The sequence below is a fragment of the Anopheles maculipalpis genome, chromosome 2RL, assembly GCF_943734695.1.
Source record: "Anopheles maculipalpis chromosome 2RL, idAnoMacuDA_375_x, whole genome shotgun sequence".
NCBI lineage: Eukaryota > Metazoa > Arthropoda > Insecta > Diptera > Culicidae > Anopheles > Anopheles maculipalpis.
Window position 1 is genome coordinate 8,318,250 of NC_064871.1, and position 18,602 is coordinate 8,336,851.

The following is an 18,602-nucleotide window of genomic DNA, read 5'->3' on the forward strand; positions in this document are numbered from 1 at the left end:
CGCCTTATATTTGGAGCGAATCGAAATATTTCACCCATAGGATGCGTGGTTTATGATCAAAGCAGTTACTTATTAGGGCTTAAAGCAGAATCAAAACAGTGGTTTAACAACTTATGAGCTTTCAAGTGGGGGGATGTACTAGTGATCAATGGAAACATTGAGATAAACCAATATCTTCAACCAACTGAAGCTTGAAGCGAAGAACCTGAAAGTATTCAATGTTCTATTATTCAGCTTGCACGAGTACTGAAGTGTTTGTTTTTTCAGTTTAGCTTAGTTTACTGACAGACACACCTACGTTACCATACCATTTTTTGTACTGTTTTCAAAATTAATATCCTAATCAAATTCTTTTCGAGGATAAAAATAGTACAGCTGTAAGCCATTGTGAATGGTAACGTATTGTGTTTCTAAAAATAGTCTTTTCTGCTATGATTTAATATTATCAGACATTTATTAACCACGAAGTTCGGCCAAACGTTCCAGCAAAAACCAGTAATCAAAATAAACTACCGAATCGACTGCCTATACTTACCCGAGCGCGGTTCAGGTCACTGTCGTTACGATTATGAACTTTAGCAAGAGCTTTTGTTGGCACGTATTTAATGCCCTTTAGCATCGGGTTGATCAGACTATCCTCCTTCGTTCTATTCATTACAGTTTGAAAGAAATTAATTCGGAAGCCATGTTGCGCAGTAACAGGTTTTCCGAACCCCTTAAAGGCTGACCAATGTCTGCACGGTTTAGCTACAAGTATGGTAATAAAATTGATAAATGAGAAATTTGTCTTTTTATTGGATACTTAGAAAACCACTTAATGGTGTTATTGACCACTCTTATAGGTATTACTGTATTTCCTCATTTATTTAATCTTCACGTTTGTATGATTTCACTAATGAATGTTCTGTGTTCCGTTTTACGTTTTGTTGAAGTCAAAGCTTTGCTGAAGCATGACTAATTCAATATTGAAGTTCGAAAATGATTTGCTTGGTCACAATTAATTCCCAGCGTGAGTAGCAAGATTGAGCTTTCATCTTTTCGGTGCAGGCATACATCGTGCAGCTCATCAATCTTCTCAAAAAGTTCCGGTTTACATCCATATTCCATTAAAATTCGCTCTCCGTTCTATTTCGCTTGCATAGTTAGTGTTTATTGAAGTAGAAAATTTGAATTTCATTGGCCAACTAAGGTCGCACGGTAAGACGTTTATGGTTGTTTCCAGTGCTAAGAAAAAATTCAAAATAACTAAATAAATCAATTCAAAAAGTTATAAAGCTTCCACCGGGAACGAAATCGTAAAGAAACACAAATACAGTTACGTAATGAAAAATAATTATTTAAATTTTTAAACTTTCATTGCCCCAGTAGCGAACGATTCCGGAGTATAAGTCAGGCATGTAATTAGCGTTGAATTAATTGAATAATATGCCCCCAGTGAATGAAGGTTTCGCTTTCTTCGGCTTCGCTATCCCCCAAGAAGGATTTAAAATAGTTCTTGAGCTGTAAATTGTAATCTAGAGCTGCTTTTCTTCGGGGTAAATTCCCTATGGCAGTGGTATTAAATCTCCATTATCCGGCTTGAGAACTATTTGAATACTCGCTAGTGGGTATTAATTTTTTACTATTTTCTTTCTCACTCGCTCATCATCGTTTGAGATAGCTGTTGAAAAGCCTGCTTTTTGTGACGAGCTAATAAAATTACTTATAATTTAATGGTAGAAAAACAATCCAGAAAGCTAAACCATAATTTGTAATTCAATTGATTGCAATACGACTTCTTGTTTTGCTTCGGGCACAGGTTTTGCACTACAAAAAATAAAAAAAATCGCAATCAAGAAGATGGATGTTTCATCGAAAAAATGGTACAATTTTTCAATTTTTTCGTTACAAAACAACAAGCGCCTATGTAAAGCCCTCGAAAATACCCCACCGAACTGGCTTCCGTGTTGAAAAAAAAAGCCAGTTTGTGTGTCCCAAAAGCCCTTTACAGTGTTACAGTGTAATGTGAAATGAATCATGCAAATTTATAGCAAAACGAGCCGAAAGGGAAGAAGCGGCTTTGCCGTGTGGGGTTAATTGGTGGATATTTTGGCCGAAATGGGGGTTACATGGCCCACAAGCCGCGACCTACAAGTGGAGTCAAGTCACAGCCCAGCTACGGCCGACGGAAAGTAAGATGCCTAGAGGTTGGCAGGCATTTTACACTGCAAATAGGAAGATGGACCATGTTATGAATAATTCATTGCAAGGTCCGATTCGAAACAAAGCACACAAACAGGGGAGAGAAAAAAAAAAGCAAGGCAACGAGTGATGCAACTGAAGTAGATGTAAATTTGAAGTCGAGCAAAACTTTGCTATACTTACCATTTCGCAATTGTGAGTCTTATTTCCGGCTTTGTTGGTGCCTGCTTTTAGGGATGTTTGTGCGGTTTGTTTCGCGCATCTTTTATGCATATTTTTACAAGGTTAGCTCTTGCTAAAAGGCTTGCATTGTGCCTAATAGACCTGTCAGTGGCCTTCCTACAGTGGTACATTGTTTTTAGTTTTTCTGTATCACTTACAAATCAAAAGAAATCGATTTTTAAGTTTTAATTAGGCTGCTTGGGTTTTCTATGACAGATCAAAACTGTAAGTACGAACATCTGTAAGCCGTTATTGAATTGTGTTTGAACTAGAAGAAAATCCTTGATAAATTTAATTACAGTCCGTAATGGGAGCAATTGTTTAAAATTAATGTACCACACAAAAACTATCCATTGAAACACCAGCTTCGGGGGGTGGCCGGCCATGTTGATAATGCAAATGAATGAAAATCATAATCGCATCAAATACCGGTTGAGCGTCAGGGGTCAGTCGACCATACTAACGACGCGAATTCATTCAAACGAAACCACTCGCAAAATTAATCTCTTTACAGTTTAGAGTGTTTATCTCTAGCCACAGCTGCTCGATTCTCATAATGGCGGTTTCATACAATTGTGGAGTGCAGGAAAGGTATGGGAAAACATCCAGTAAAGTCATGTATGTGTGTGAAGAGAGAGAGAGGGAGGAACATGAGAAGTGTGTGTGTGTGGCTGTTATGTGCTTTAGTGTGGCGAAGCGTATAATGCAATAATTGCGGTGTTTCATAGGTGTATTTTTATTTTCACACGACGAGAGGACACCATTCCAATGTTGGAAGGTAGCAATGGTTTCTTTCCGGTGCTAGAGTTCATCTCCTTGAGGACAAGTTAATCGTGAATAATGGTTTCGCGCTAAGTAGATGTGATCCGTTTTCATCCGTGCAAGTGATTTCAAACGATGATTGATGTTTATGCGAGGAAAGGTTCATCGTCGCATTACCCAATGGTACAAAACAGTTTAAATCCGTCACAGTCGTTTGCCGGGCGTGTGACACTGGGATTCGGAAAAGGATTGTTTGGTGTCTTTTTCTACGAAAATCGACTCATTTCAACTCACGTATTAAATAAAAAATCTCTAAAAGGTGACGTTTGCTGTGCGGATTGCATAGGTTAAGGATTTTTTTTGTGAATGAGCACATTTTCTTGTGGTTTAAGACTCCTGGCAAGACTCCTTTTTGGTGAAGAAATCTTCTCACTTTCTGCAATTATCAAGCAGCACATATTCTACTTCCACACAAGGTCTGGCAATACGATTCTTATTACATGACGTGTGAAAATGACAAGAGTTTTCCTCCAGCATAGCTCATCTTCATAGAAAATATCTTTTGCTGGATGTTTTTCGTCGCTTTCACTGCTCGGAATTGTAGATTTTGAAGAATCCTCAATATGCCATATTTTGCTAAAATTATGACTGTATTTTACAGCTTACAAAGTTGCTTGAAGGGAAAGCAGTGTACCAAGAATACTCCTTTCAAAAAGCCTTTTCTGTATTGCATTTTAGAGAATCGCCTGTTGGTATGCAATATCGTGTTCAATTATTTACTGTTTCACAATTATTCCGCAAAATATGTTTGTACGTATGATGGGCACTATGAACCGGAAGGGCATGACTATGAAGGGCATTATGATCGTTCCAGCTCCGTTTCACAGTTTTCTAAAACATCAAATACATACCATACAGTAAGGCGTTAAAAAGTGAATGAATAACGCAACACAAACGCGTCTAATTATAATAAAAGATTTAATACGTCTCATCGTTTCCCACGCGTAAGGAAAAGCAAAAATTCGCTTAATTCTCAGGCAATAAACTAGACAAGCACTAGAAAACAACAGCTGGTCTCTAATGACACAAGCAAGTCTCCATCGGACCCTTCGTTATCCCGCTCCCTGTCCACTTCACACCAGCTAAACAACCATCGTTTAGAGATGGTGTCTACGAACTTTGGTGCAAAGTAGAAAACAGAAAAGATCTAGATAAACAACTCATGCCCACACCGACACACCCATACATACCACTCCGACACCCTCTTGAGGAAGCGGCTTGAGCCTTCATTTTCCGGTACTTGAGAGTTTATGGTCTGGTGCGGGTAAAATGAACACTGAGCGCACTTCCGTAAAGGGAATAGCGATATTCTCTTTCCGGAATCGTTTTTCAAAAACTCCGGCCCGGGCTTTTTTTCCGGACGATAGCTTCCTTGAGTGTAGCTAAAGTGATAGAGGGTGCGGTAGGTACCAAAGGCAAGCAAAAAAGACGTATAATTTTAATCATAGAAAATCTCACCCTAAGCTCGATAAGGGATGAGGCAGGAAAAAAAAGCTTCCTTCATCTTTCGTTGGTTTAGCGTGTTTTTTTTTCCTATTCTTTCTTTGCTCTTCCTTTAACAAAAGCTCAATGCTGGCCTGATTCAAAGTGCAATGGGTACGCGCATTCAAGAACTCTTTAGTGTCCTTTTATTTCTGCTGCTGCTCACCGAGCGCCTTGGCACTTGAGTCAGACGTTGGCCTTTGGTTGCGCTCGCTTGAGGAAGCCGGTGTTACATCTTCGTGCCTTGCGTGGTGCGTATTACATATTCAGCTTATCTCAATCAGGCTGAATTGAATTAGCCTGAATGGCTTGGAATTAAGAGTCATTCAGGAGTCCCTTTGGGGAGGTGCAAAAGCACGGCAAACAGCAAAATGACGCAAATAGATCTGAACAGTTGAAAAACGGAGTGTAAAAAAAGGGATACCGCTGAAACGAAGGGATGTTCGGTGTTGAAATGGGGTGGGCAACCGTCGAATGCATTTCGTCAGAGCAGTGCCGAGGGGTATATTCGAGGTATCAGGCATGATGCAGGTGAGAAAAAGATCGGGTGATGAGATCGGTTTTCTTCTTAGGCGAGAAAAAGATGAGTTATCTGTTTAAAATATTACATCAAATAATCAATAAATAAAAATTCTAGTGTTTTGAACGAGAGTTTCAGCAGAATCATGGGACATACTTTTAGGCAAATATAAACTAAAACGAATAAATGCCAGCAGTTACTTAAACTGTACTAGAGCAATGAAACGTTTAAGGACAACTCATTCGTTTGATTCTCGATTTTATCCTCGAAAAATTATTTTTGAAAGCTATAAACATTTGGAGTCTAAAATCTAGAGGAAACGGATAAAAAAACCCGCCACAGTGCCACTAGGGTACTTTATTAAAGATATTAATTTTTCTCACAACTAGATATCATTTGTTTTGTTGAATATAATGGAAGCATGACCTTCATTACTCAACTTTTGTACAACATCAGCAAGAACTCGCAGGGGTTCTCTTCCTTCTTTCAACCTTATTTATGCCTATTCATGGGCAGATTGACGGACTTTTCAAGCACGTATTAATTAATATACATATCCTAAATCTTTCCAACCACTCGGATGATTAAGACCAAATCCTTAAATCTGTAATACTAACCATTTACTTACATCCCACAACGTTACCCATGCATCTCATCTATGCCACGCGATGAATGTACCAGCTACGGCCCGCTCTTCACGAGCAGTTCGGGAAAAGGTTAGGAACTGTCAAGGAATGACTTGGTGAAAATCTTACTTGACGGAGGATCTTTATTCAGTGTTTGTACAAAACCGTAACATTAACCCATAAAACCGGGCGGTTCCCGGTGCGTGCCCGTTAGGACGAAAAGCCCGGACCCATATCAAGCGAATGTTTCCAAAACAACAAATCAGCTGTCGGTTTCCGCAATCGTTCTCAAATTCAATCAAAAGAACCGTTGCAAACCTTTTTGCCTCTCTCTTTTCTCTCTCTCTCTCTCTCTCTCTCTTTGCCGGAAGGAAGAAAGCCCTTCGCTTGTGTTGAAGATGGAAAAAGGGAGAAGAAACGAGGCTGAGTTGCAGGAGTAGCGAAACATCAAGAAGAATCATAGCACCATCAAGCCATACGATTCAGTCATGCGTTCGAAAGGACCGTTTTGTAAAGTTAATTCAAATCTGTTCATAGAGGCAAACATGGTCGGAGAGCATTTAGCAGATTATGTTACGGTTGAGTGATGAAGTGATTTATTTGCGTGTTGAATTGCTGGTACGCTTACGGTTCGGTTGCTCTGTCCGGGATAAGAATGCTGTCTGGCGGCTTGCGTGAAAGCCAAATACCATGAAAAAGCTACACGCTACGTCATAATACTACTTTGCATGTGTCCGACAGCTTAACGCCACACGCGTCAGGAGTGAAACTATGCGATCAAATGTATTTAAAATCAACTTCCAATAACTAAACATCTTTCTTCTCGTTTATTTTCTTTCCACAAAAAAAAGAAACCTACAGCGAAAAAGGTTAATAGGATAGCAAGATTCATCCCAGCTCCCAAATCGATTAGCACAACCGGAAATTAGCCAAGCATCCAGGGAAGAGACACAAATTGGCAGAATAATTAGCAGGAAAGGATCAGCAGATTTATAAGGGATCGGAAGCGCTCGGCACTGGAGCTGCGGTGAGGTCGTAAACCCTTTGATCTGGACGGACAGACCAGCATTGAAGCTCGCATTTTCTTAGGTTCCGTTCCGAATCGATTTTTGCATTTACTTTAGCTGGGCATTTTTATTATTCAACTTCACTCGACCAGGAAACGAGACAGAAGGCTAAAGGAATTATTTGGTGTTTCCTGGAAGCTTAGTAAGCATTACCTGGATGAATTACCAAGGAAGAATAGGACATGAGGAAAGTTACCGGAAGCGTACAGAAGCGTTGAATAATTTTATCAAGAGAAAGATTTTGTTGTTGATAGATTTGGCTGGAAGTACGTAAAATACTGGAAAAAATATTATATTTAACTATCATACAATGTTCTACATTGAAATGATTTGACTGAGCAATACGATCCGTCTCTCATGAAATAAAAACATCTAATTTTACTACTAAATTTTTCACCTTTTATGGCCATCTCGCATGAAAATAAAAATCATTCAAGGCTACTCGTTTGATACTTTGATTTCAAGCTATATTTTAATGTTCTAGCGCTCTTCCTTTGTTTCGGTACAAATTCTAAAATATCCAAATCGCTCTAAAAACAGCACTTTTTGGTGCAAAGTTTTTATTTGATTGTCTTTTTCCATAAGGTAATCGGCCACACTTTCAATATCTTTCACAATTGTCATCGTTTTGATTGTGTCGCGCAACAAATTTCCCCTGGGGAAACGGACGGAGTTGGGGAATACTTTTTCAGCAATGGAGGAAAAAAAACGATACAGATTGAGCTTTGTGTGGAAGGCAAAACACCAGCAGCAGGAGAACAATCGATGACTTTTGCCTGCTTAGGTAGGCTTAGGGAAATTGTCTATAAGTAATCAAAACCTACGATCGTTCGAACGTTGTGTTTTGGCCAAAGAAAGGAAATTTGCTCAATTGCTTGAAGGTAACATCAACCTGAATCCGGTAAAGATAAAGTGTAAATTTAGGTTTGACCACGATGTCTAGGCCAGGTTCAGAAACGTTATTCGTGAACTGCTAGGAGAATCGTTGTGGCCTCTGCCTTATTTGAAGGGATGTAACGTGACCTAGAGCAGTGTAATGAGGCTATAAAAGTTGGTCGATTTGAGAAAAATCGATACTGAATAACATAAAATCGAACCATAACTACGTGGTGTACGGTTGGATCAAAGAAAAAAGAATTGATTCAATCTGAACGTGTCAGTAGAATGAAGGTCGGTGAAGCAAGCTGTAATCGTGAGAAAACTATTTTTTGCTGCATATTGTTTAGGGGTTAGGATCTAATATTAAATCACTCGTCAGCTGGTGATAGCTTGATGACGACGGCGAAGACAACTCAGCTATTGGTCCTTGTAGAACGAAGAATATTGATTGATGGTGTACTGAAGCAAGAGAAGGACACGATTAGAATCAAAGAAGAATAGTGATCAGTGAATAAGCTGATAGAACATATTAACTGTTAGAACATTTCTGTACGGAACATAGAGTAGAGCTACCTTTTGGAATATGTTTAATGTTCGTAAGATGGAGCAATTCTTATTTTATATGAGTTTCCTGTAATAATTGAATTTTCAGAGCCGTTATTGTAGCAGAGCCTAGACAAAATTTTAGAATAAATCAACTTGGCAGTCTCAGTATACAACTTCTTCTACTTCTTCTTCTTTTTTGGCCTGCTGAAGATTGAGCACGTCGTGTCGACATGGCCAGGTCCCCAATCAGTTTCCAGGAAAGTCTGTCTAGGGCTGAAGCCCTCCATCCACAGCTGCATCCGATCTCCGACAGATTAGACTCCACTTGATCCAGCCAACGAGCTCGCTGTGCTCCTCTACGCCTCGTGCCGAACGGGTCGCTGACGAGCACCTTCTTGGTGGGGCATGAATCCGGCATCCTCATCACGTGCCCCAGTCAACGTATCCTTCCGGCTTTGACTACCCGTCGTTCGAAAATGGCGAGTGCATTGGAGTCCTCCGTCAGCATAGTCCAAGACTCGTACCCGTAGAGGACTATCGGACGTATCAAGATGCGGTAAATCGTGCATTTCGTGTGTTGTTGAAGTCTTCTGGAACGCAGGAGTTTGTGGAGTCCGTAGTAGGCACGATTCCCCTGAACAATGCGCCTTCGGATTTCACTGCTTACGTTGTTGTCCGATGTTACGATCGGACTAAGGCAGCAGAACTCCTCCATCACCTTGAGATCATCGCCGTCAGCTGATACTATGCTTCCGAGTCGGGCTCTATCACGGTCAGAGCCTCTGGCAAGCAGGTATTTTGTATTCGTCGCATTGATCAGTATACAACATAAGGTTTGAAAATTCATGCAGAGATTAAATGGAAATAAAAAATGGACTGAAATACCATCGTTTATAGCCCAGTAACGTATGTCTTCTTAGGATAATTTTTGATGAGTTGTTAGCCTTCGGAATTTAAGCTGCAAAGCGATTTTATAAGAACTCATTTTAACAGCAGCCATTCAAATCCTCAATACAGAATACACGAGGAAAAATCAATCGGTGCCTGAAATTCATAATTCGTTGTCGTTTGCATCATACTGCACATTGCATACTGACGGGCGTTCTCGTTTTAAGCAAACTGGATGCATCGAAATCAACTCAATTTGTGGAATCTAAATACAACCGCTTACTTACTGATGATGATGTGTGATATTGTGCACCCATTTTCTCCCACACACGAAAATAAACACGTGTTACGCTTTTGTTACGTTCGCCAGAGACGTCCCATTATTCTCTGGTGGTATATATTTTGGCTTTGCATTTCCATCCATTTTGCAATCCACCCACCCACTGCTGGTTTAGCTTAAATGCTTCGAGTTTAGTTAATCCTTAATGTACTTGTTTCTCTCCGGGTTTGGTATAGTTGTAGCATGCAGTTGTATCTTTCCGAATATGCGGAAAGCATAATTTTTTAATGACTTGGGTTTGTTTTTAGGTTTTTTTTTTGTTTCTGCTGTGTGTACTGTTGTGTAAGAATTCCTTTCCTTCTGCTGTATATTTGCAATTGATTTGACGTAGTAATACATGGTTTGACAATTTGCTGTCCTTTGTCCCAATCGTCTCCCGTTGGGTCAGTAGTTGCTCGAACGTTTGTGTGGCTTGACAGCCGGTGAGCAATCGATTTTAGCTAATTTACGCAAAATGTTTTTCTGTTTTCTTTCCGTAACTTAGTCTTTTTCCTCTTCAAACAATCAGGATACAGGTGTGCTGGTTATCTTACGTCATGAGCAGCTATCCCATTACAATACAAACCGACGCGGATGGTTTTACTTTTTTAACTAATTTGTAAGATGAAAAATCGTTCGTCATACACTTTTTATAAAAATAACCGTTTTCAACAATCACTCCATGAAGGGTGGTAAAATTTATATCACGATCGTTAAATGAAGGTTTTAAACTAGAGAAGTAGAGCTATAAACTGTCCGTACTATGAATGAAGACAAGTAATACACAAAATAAAATCGAAACACGCAATGAGACTTTTTACATTACAATAACAAGATGTGCATTACCTATTAACTCATTGTATGTACACGCTTATTTTGATTCTTTAGTTTAACGTTTCTCTCAACCTGGTAAGTTGACCCAAATGAGTTTGACTTTTGAATTCGTTTGAAGAAACCTTTCCATACAATGCATGCTAAATCTCAATACAGATACCTGCTGCGGTGTCATGTATTCACTTTTCCCTACACAGTATAATGAGCTTCTCGATACAAGGGAGACATAATTCCCACAAACTATCTCACAATTTCTTTCGTCACTCTTATTAAACTCGTCTTCTGTTAACACGAATTAACTATGGTGAGCGTTGACACTTTTTTTGGCTGTGCTTCGGAGCTGCCTCTCAAATCACCTTCCAAAGAAGTGCCGGTGAGTTGGTGCCGAACGATTAACAGTAGAGCTAACACCAGCTCAGATTCAGCAGCGCGCACCAGCTTACGGCCAGCACCGTGAAACGAACGCCTAGTAGCACAAATTCCTCTTTGCGATGCCCAATATTATGCTGAACAGCGGCCGGAGTTTCACCTGTGATTGAAAAAGTCCGCAACCGTTTCGCAAGATTCCGAAGACAATAAAATTTTCATTATCGCATCGGTACACGAACCCGAGGTTGAGCGAGTAATCCTATTACGCATACGTACCGTTCAGAACCTGTACTTGGGCCGATCGGCTCTGCTTGCCGGCTACGGTGCAGTTGTAGACGCCATTGTGGACACGATTTGCCTGCAGAATCGATATCCGGCTGATGAGCCACTGCTTGGTGCCACTGTGGAAAAGATGGAAAGCGTGAGAGAAGGAAAGGGCTGTGTTAGAAAGGGTCTCTGGACAAGAACACGTTCGAACGGTTCCGTAATAGTGGAACGCAACGTGTGATGGGTCCGTTTTTGAGACCGACAAACGCTTTGATGGTGACCTCGTCATACTGCTGCCGAGGAAATGGTGGACAAATTTTCATTTGAAGCTGCTACCGACGATAAATTATACGCAATTGAATGGAGCGGAAGCGAATGCCGCGCTGCTGCACGATGGAGATATTGTCGGTACGGTCGAAATGCGCTTCGTTTGTGGCAGTTGGAACGGGGACTGCAGATGTGAACATTTATCAATAGTAGCAAATTGTATGGCCGTGCAATGGACGTGTATGGAGGTTTGGTTTTCGGAGTAACGTCCCATAAATCCAGTAGAGAACAGGCAATAAGTCGTTATACTTTAAATAAAGCCTTGTATGGATCATCGTTATGATTTGCTTAATCCCCTTGCGGAATAATCTATACAAAATGGACGGTATTTAAGTATAATATCGCTTAACCATGTGAGATTCATCAGAATACATGATTGGACGATTGATACAACAAGCAACATGATAAGACATTCAAATTATCGATAACTTCTTGGAAGATGGTGGCGCCTACGAACCGATTAACACCCTTACTCACATAAACACTATCGCAGACACACACATTTTTGGTCCCAACTCACCTAAAACTCATCTTGACATCCTTTGGCAACTCGGCGCCATCCTTGGTCCAGCTAATCAACCCTCTTTCCGTAGAATCCGACAGTTTGTTATCGTCTTTGGTGGTTTTGGTGCCTTGCTTCGACGTCTCGTCCAATGTGTTCGCTTGAGGACCGACGGTGGACTTGGACTTGGAGTTGGGCGGAAGACTCGCCAGATACGACGTCGACACTTGGCACGATATCTCGATCGTGCTGCCCAGTTTGTAGTATCGGTCGAAGAACTCGTAGCCCATTTCATCCACTATTCTTACGGCTGGTTCTTTGGTGGAGAAGGAAAAATATGGACAACAGAAGGAAAAGTCGTTTAAAGTGTGAAAAAGAGTTAGATTTGATCTGATCTTTCAGATCATTAAACAATGAATATTTTATTGTTTTGCAGGGAATTCATTAATGTTGTTTTCGGGTCCTTCCAGTGGGTTATTTTAGTGTTGAATTTTTGATGATTTCATTTGAATGCTAAGAAACAAAGCAATTTTTCGATGATCTATTTGGCCATTCAAAGGTAGCCCGAGTGATTCCACTTACCCAAGACGGTGAGATTCGTTGCAAACACCCGCGGAGGATGCGTCGACACCTGGCACATGTACAGGCCAGCGTCATCGGACTTGATCGGGTTGATATGTAGCCTCCAATTATTGGGATATTGAAATTTGACCTTTATCCTCGGGTCCCCGCTGTACGTATTGTTGCCCACGGTGAGTAACGACACCTTATCGGTGGTTCGTCGGATCCACATCACCTGCAGCATTGGCCGAAAACACAGGGCAAAAACGTTGTCGGAAAATAAAGGACAAGAGATAAAACACACAATCACTAACCGACCGATTGCAGACGATTGAGAAGGGTGCGAGCAGGTGGATAAGATTAATTTTAGCCAGTCCACCGGGTCTGCGTCCGTGCGAAGCGATGCTCTGGTCGGAACTGATTCCTTCGCATAAATCCCACCATCGGATCCCAAACCCAAGCACCAGCAGCGAGCAAATAGGTCAGGTGCTGAGAAACAGAATATTGCCACGATTTCATATGGTAAGATGTAGGCACGTCTCGGAGAGATATAACTTTGTTTCCTTCTTCTTTTGGGCGATTGGGGTTTGGGATCCGGATGCCGGACAATGGCGGACAGGCCGGATGGTCGGATGAATAATGAGTGGTAGACGGAGCGATGGCGATGATGCTTACCGTTTTATCTTTAAGCATTCCTACCCTACAGTTGAGGATGGCCTCCGTTGATAAATGATATCCAACCTGCAAGGCCGCCCCGGAAGTCACGTTGACCGGTTCCTCGAAAAAAGGACCCCAGTGACGCTCGTGATGATGCTTGCTTTGATAAGGCATCGAATGGACAATTCGACTACGCCGCACGTCAGGTAAGGTAGGTATTAGTACTGCAAGATAAGGTGTAAAGAAAGCAGGCGTGTGCGAGAAGTTGTTTGAAATGTTAATGAGAGGATGCATTCGACCACGTTTTGGAAACTTGATCATGGACAAGATCATGCATGTGAAAACTGATTCATTCGATATCCTGCTGGACCGTGAAGAATAACTTTCTCTTAAAGCGATTTTTATGACTACAATGAAGTCTTATGAAAGTTATCACTATTTTTACCTAACTGTAAACAAAGTGATTCAAATGACAATAAAAGATAATGCTGCTGGATGCAGAAGAAACGCGTTTTATCTTAACGCCGGAAAGTATGTACTCAAATATTCAAATTAGTTTTTTTTATGGTGCTCAAAGTGGTAGGAGCCTCTTTAAAGACCCTTTATAGATCTATTTACTACTGAGAATTCCTGGCTATCGTCTACTCAACACAGTCCACCGTATCTTCCATAGCTAGAAACAACAATAGAATTATGTATTTTCCCTCAATTTGCATAATAAAACATCAACAGCTATGCAATCCGCGTCCCAGACATGTCGTTTGTCAAGTTCTTTCTTTCCAAAGCAACGATTAATCGGATCAAGAACTAGGAAACTAATAACATCCGGATTCAGGTGTGTTCCCCCCGACGAGGTGCGGTAAAATCGATTATCAACTTCTCTTGCTTCCCCGGTACCGAGTGCGTCAGACTTACATGGTCGAAATGTCGTGTATTTGCTGTTTGCACTGCTGCTGCCGTCGTATTGTGAGGCTGCATCGCTAGACACGCCGCCTAGTAACGTCCCGGCCGGTTGACTGTTTCGAGCACCGGGCGGAACTGTGTGTGTCGTTCCAACGGATGGCAGGTCCGCTCCCTGCACGGCGGTCGTGTCTGGGTGCGGACGTGTCGACGTGTCCGTTACTACCGATGTCACATCTCGGATTAGACTTTCAGCCGACACTGTCAGCGATGACGGCAATGGCAGTGCTGCCATATGTAACGCTGTCACCGACAGAGTCACCGATGACGTCGACGGTTCCGACCAGAACGTGGTTGACGTCGACGCGGCACTCGACTGTGGGGACGGTGTGGTCGGTGGCGACGATGACATTGTCGGAGATTGGATTCTACTGTTTGAGGTGATTTGTTTAGAATATGGTAGATCCTCCGTGGTGGGTGGATGCTCCGTCAGCATCGTCTGCTCTCGTACATCTGCGAAAACAAGGAACGAGGGATGCCACGGAATGGAGTGGACTGTTATGTGCGATACTTCTTGGAAAAGATAGCGTTTCATTATGCTTAGATGATGGGTCAATCGATTCTATCTTCGGATGGATAGAAGTCAAAACAAGTTGAGGCATGGTGAACGTCGTCATCGTTTAGTAAACAGTGGACGCTATCAAAGATACAGTATTTTAATGATGATTAAAGGCGAATGATGATCAGATGAATTTCTAAGCGATGTCAAAATGCATCTATATTAAAGTAAGAAATGCTGTATTTTGTGTGAACGAAAATGCACTGCTCTTGTTTGTGCGGTAGTTAGAGGCACTTTGGCACACTCTTCTTAGACGAAAAGTACAGTAGTGCGTAATGGTGCCATTCAATTATCATAAAGAAAAATCTCTTGCACAGACGAAAGTGCTTCAAGTACATCTCTCAAAGTGGTTGCACCCATTTACTGCATTTGTTGTTTACACAAATGCTTGGAACGAAGTTTTCCGCGAACCGGCATTTGTTAAGTTTTTCTTTTGTTTATTTTACGCTCCAGATGGTCGCTTTCTCATCGCGACTGTACGAGATGACTTTGCTACTCGTAAGCTCTTTCTTCTTTTGTGTGTTTTTTTGAGGATGGCTTGCGCTCCGGTAAATGATTTACTGTTTTTTGGAATAAATCCTGACATTTGTTCATGTTACCAACCATCAAGAGATATGCTACTGTAGGCTTCTGTTTCATGAAAAGAGAAGCCTTTAAATCTCGAAAGAAACATATTAAAATTACATCAATCTTTTCTGCGTTAGGTTATCCCTGCAATGCGATCTGACAGGGCAAAAGGGAAAACTTTCAAAAGCATCCTCAAATGATTAAGGCACCAAGATAGGTGAAGTCTTTTACCGGGAAAAAGTTCCGTTTCCAGAAATCTAAACTTCACATACCGGTGTTTCGAAACGATACAGCAACACGTTAGACATGATGACGGATAACGAAGGGATAAACCGGGTAAAGGTTTTCCCCAATTTAGGCTAGCCGGCACATGCAGGACCCAATTAGTTTCCTTGATGAACAACGTAAGATAAACCGGTAACATTCAGTGACCCTTGAAATATTGTTGCTCTATCTATATGGCGTGTGGCTTGAGGTGATTTATGGCTGCCCGATGGATGCCTTATCTTCAATCGGGCCCGCCAGTTATCACACTGTATGAATCTTAGTGTTATCGAAATGTTGTTGAATATTTTAAAATTATGGTATAGTGCTTGTGTAGGAGGGATTGAAGTGAGGTTAGGTGTATGAGTAGGGTTGTATTGTATGCCGGTGACACTTTGAAGTAGTATACACGAGTAAATCATGTTGCAATTATCTTTATGATCAAACAATTTTGCAAAGGTGGCACGAATCAATGGATTCATGAGGCTTTAAATCTTTTTGGTGGAAATGCTGTAATTTAAGCTTTACATAGTTTGTAAGTTACAAGTTATAATTAAGCACTAAAAAGCGTAAGGCTAATATTAATGGAAATCGAAATACATATAAACTACACGTGTTCGATTGCGTTAAATGGAAACTTAAACAAACTCTTGCATACTTTAAGGCGAAGTTTAAGTTTCAACTAAAATTCAAGCAATTTTGACTATACCGACGTTGCGAATTGATTCCTTCGTTGGGCATTTTTGAATCTTAAAACACTTTAACAAATATTGTAGAACTTGCTTCAAAAATCTGCGAGTAAATATTTGAAGTAAGCGCTTTATTGATTCATTTTACCATCATTAAGAGATGCTTAATCATACTACCACGGCACGCGATATGATTCAAATAGCAATTTATTTCAACCATTCCTGGAAGCCGATTTTTGATTGGAAAGTTCTAAATATTTTCCGAACGCGAAACAAAACGAACGCTCCTCTACAACCTCCAGGCTCGGCAAGCAATTGAACGCCTTGTTGAAGAATGTCTACTTAACTTTGCATACCGAATAAACTCAACACTTCAGCTAGAGCTGCTAGGTGGGAGATTATTTTACGTTCGTTCGTTTGTCGATTGAGCCATATTCCCAACACGCAACAGCTTTTTCATCTGTTACACCTTGTCCGAGTTGGAACGAATATTAACACAACTGGGGCAAGAAAATAAACAACAAACGCTGGCTAGCCGAGGTAGATCGAGCAATTGAACGTTAATTTGGAGGGAAATTTCTTCGAAAAGAAAATGGTCAGCCTAAGCCGTAGGAAACACTTGACTTGTCCCTAAGGAAGAGAAAGTTTTGTTTTGTGGTGATGGTTATGAAGAACAGATAGTCTTATAGATATTTTCAGTACAGGGAATTAGGTGCCTGAGTGTTTGTTTGATCATCGAACATTGGTGTGTTTGTCTGCCAGCTCGATTAAGCAATTGAATGAAACGATTGCCGAGCGAACCACTTACCAATCATCATCGTCAGCAGAAGCAGAACGGTCGCGATTGCGACACTGTTGCATTGATGTTTGAAGCAGCCCAACGATGTCATCACAGGAGCGTTTGCATTATCCACATGGTTTCGCTTAAAGAGTGTACCGTGTTTCCATCCTGTTTTCGACCAACCGAGTGTCGCACAACGCGCACAACTAAACCGACCGCACTGTTACCATTTCCAGCAAAACCAACACACTTCTTGGATGAATAAATCTAGTTTATGCACTGTTTACATTTTTGCACCATTATTGTTACACACGTAATTGATTTTCATTTCCAATGATATTGTATTATCCTCTCGCGCACTCACTTACGATCGTACCAATATTGTTTCACTCACTGTTAATTTCGACATGCTTTACGATATAGGAAGAGCAACCAAAAAAAAAAAAAGGAAAATCTTTTAATCAGCTTTTGTGTTTCGTCTGCCACTGATTGTGCTCCATTTTTCATTGGTTTTGCACTCGCTAACGCGCCGGCTTATTTATTGTGACGATTTTTCACACGGAGCGTAATCTCTTCGCATAAAGGGGAAGGTTTTTTTTTTACTTGCTCTCTCTCTAGCAAGAAGCCAGATTTTTGGGTGATTTTTAGCGTTGTGAGGCTCATTATACGGTCGGCATATTTATGTACTATATCATGATGAAATGAAGCGTGAAAAATATGACGCAGGACGGACCTTTTTTCTCTGTGGCATACTTTTTGCGCAGAAAACAAACTGTATTAATAAGGAGAAAGCTTTTTTTCCTGCAAGTGGATATAATTTGTTTTAAGAAGAAAGAAAAAAACATTCATCAAGCATTAAAAGAAACGCACGAAAAGACTCTTAGCGACAGCATTCAAGGGACACTAGAAACCGTGGATGTCAGTTTATTTTATTGATTGGCTTACTTTTATTTGGATCCACTTTTTGCCTGACTCTACAGTAGCGCTTAAAACTTGAAATCGAAAAGAAAGCAACGATAACATTGTTTGGCACGGAAAACAAAAGAAACACCCACCACCGCCACCAAAACATAAAAGGGCCACCCAAATGTGTATGCACTCTGTGTGTGTGTGTGTGTGCGTTTGTGAGTGTATCAAAACGCCCGGCAATGTCCTGCTGATTGGTGGAAGGAAAGCATTCATAAATAAATCGCCACCATAAATTCTCGTTATCCACAATGCTCTATGATTTCCGTTGCGTTCATTTGTTCGATCATTTTCGTTTTTTTTTTCGTTCACTTTTGTTCATCCATTTTGTGTGTGTGTGTGTATTATGCTTCTGGTTGTCAGTCCTGCTGTCTGCCTGCATCGAATCGGACTCGGATGGTGCAATCAAGCAAGCAAAACAGGCAGCCGCAAGTGACGAGGTAACGCGCGCGCGAAGCAATAGAAAGATATCGGTGAAATATTTAATGGCTATGAACAACGCAGCCAGACGACGAGCGGACGCTTGGACGCATTCTGCAACGGGATGTTTTTTTTTTTCGTTTTCCTGCTCCATCTCTGGCAAAGCCCAGCAGGACGTCTGTACGGGAATCTTTGCATCCCTTGGCGTCGGATGCTGATAATGATAAATGGCCAACGCCAACGACTGGTGGTTCCGTTCCGAGGTACTGGGTGTGTGTGTATGGTGAGCTTGTGTGTGAAATGTGCCCGGTTTAGAAATGGCTGAAA

The 18,602-nt window shown here is 41.1% G+C and overlaps 1 protein-coding gene across 1 annotated transcript; it reads right to left on the reverse strand.

The window, feature by feature from the left end:
- Positions 1-10,775: 10,775 nt before the first annotated feature.
- Positions 10,776-17,065, reverse strand: LOC126557769 (uncharacterized). Its single transcript, XM_050213649.1, has 7 exons — positions 16,917-17,065; positions 13,985-14,482; positions 13,088-13,293; positions 12,434-12,647; positions 11,870-12,167; positions 11,032-11,156; positions 10,776-10,915 (listed from the first exon to the last, which is right to left on the reverse strand). Exons 1-7 carry the CDS (start codon positions 16,996-16,998, stop codon positions 10,791-10,793), a joined length of 1,548 nt encoding a protein of 515 aa, XP_050069606.1. The 5' UTR covers positions 16,999-17,065; the 3' UTR covers positions 10,776-10,790.
- Positions 17,066-18,602: the final 1,537 nt, after the last annotated feature.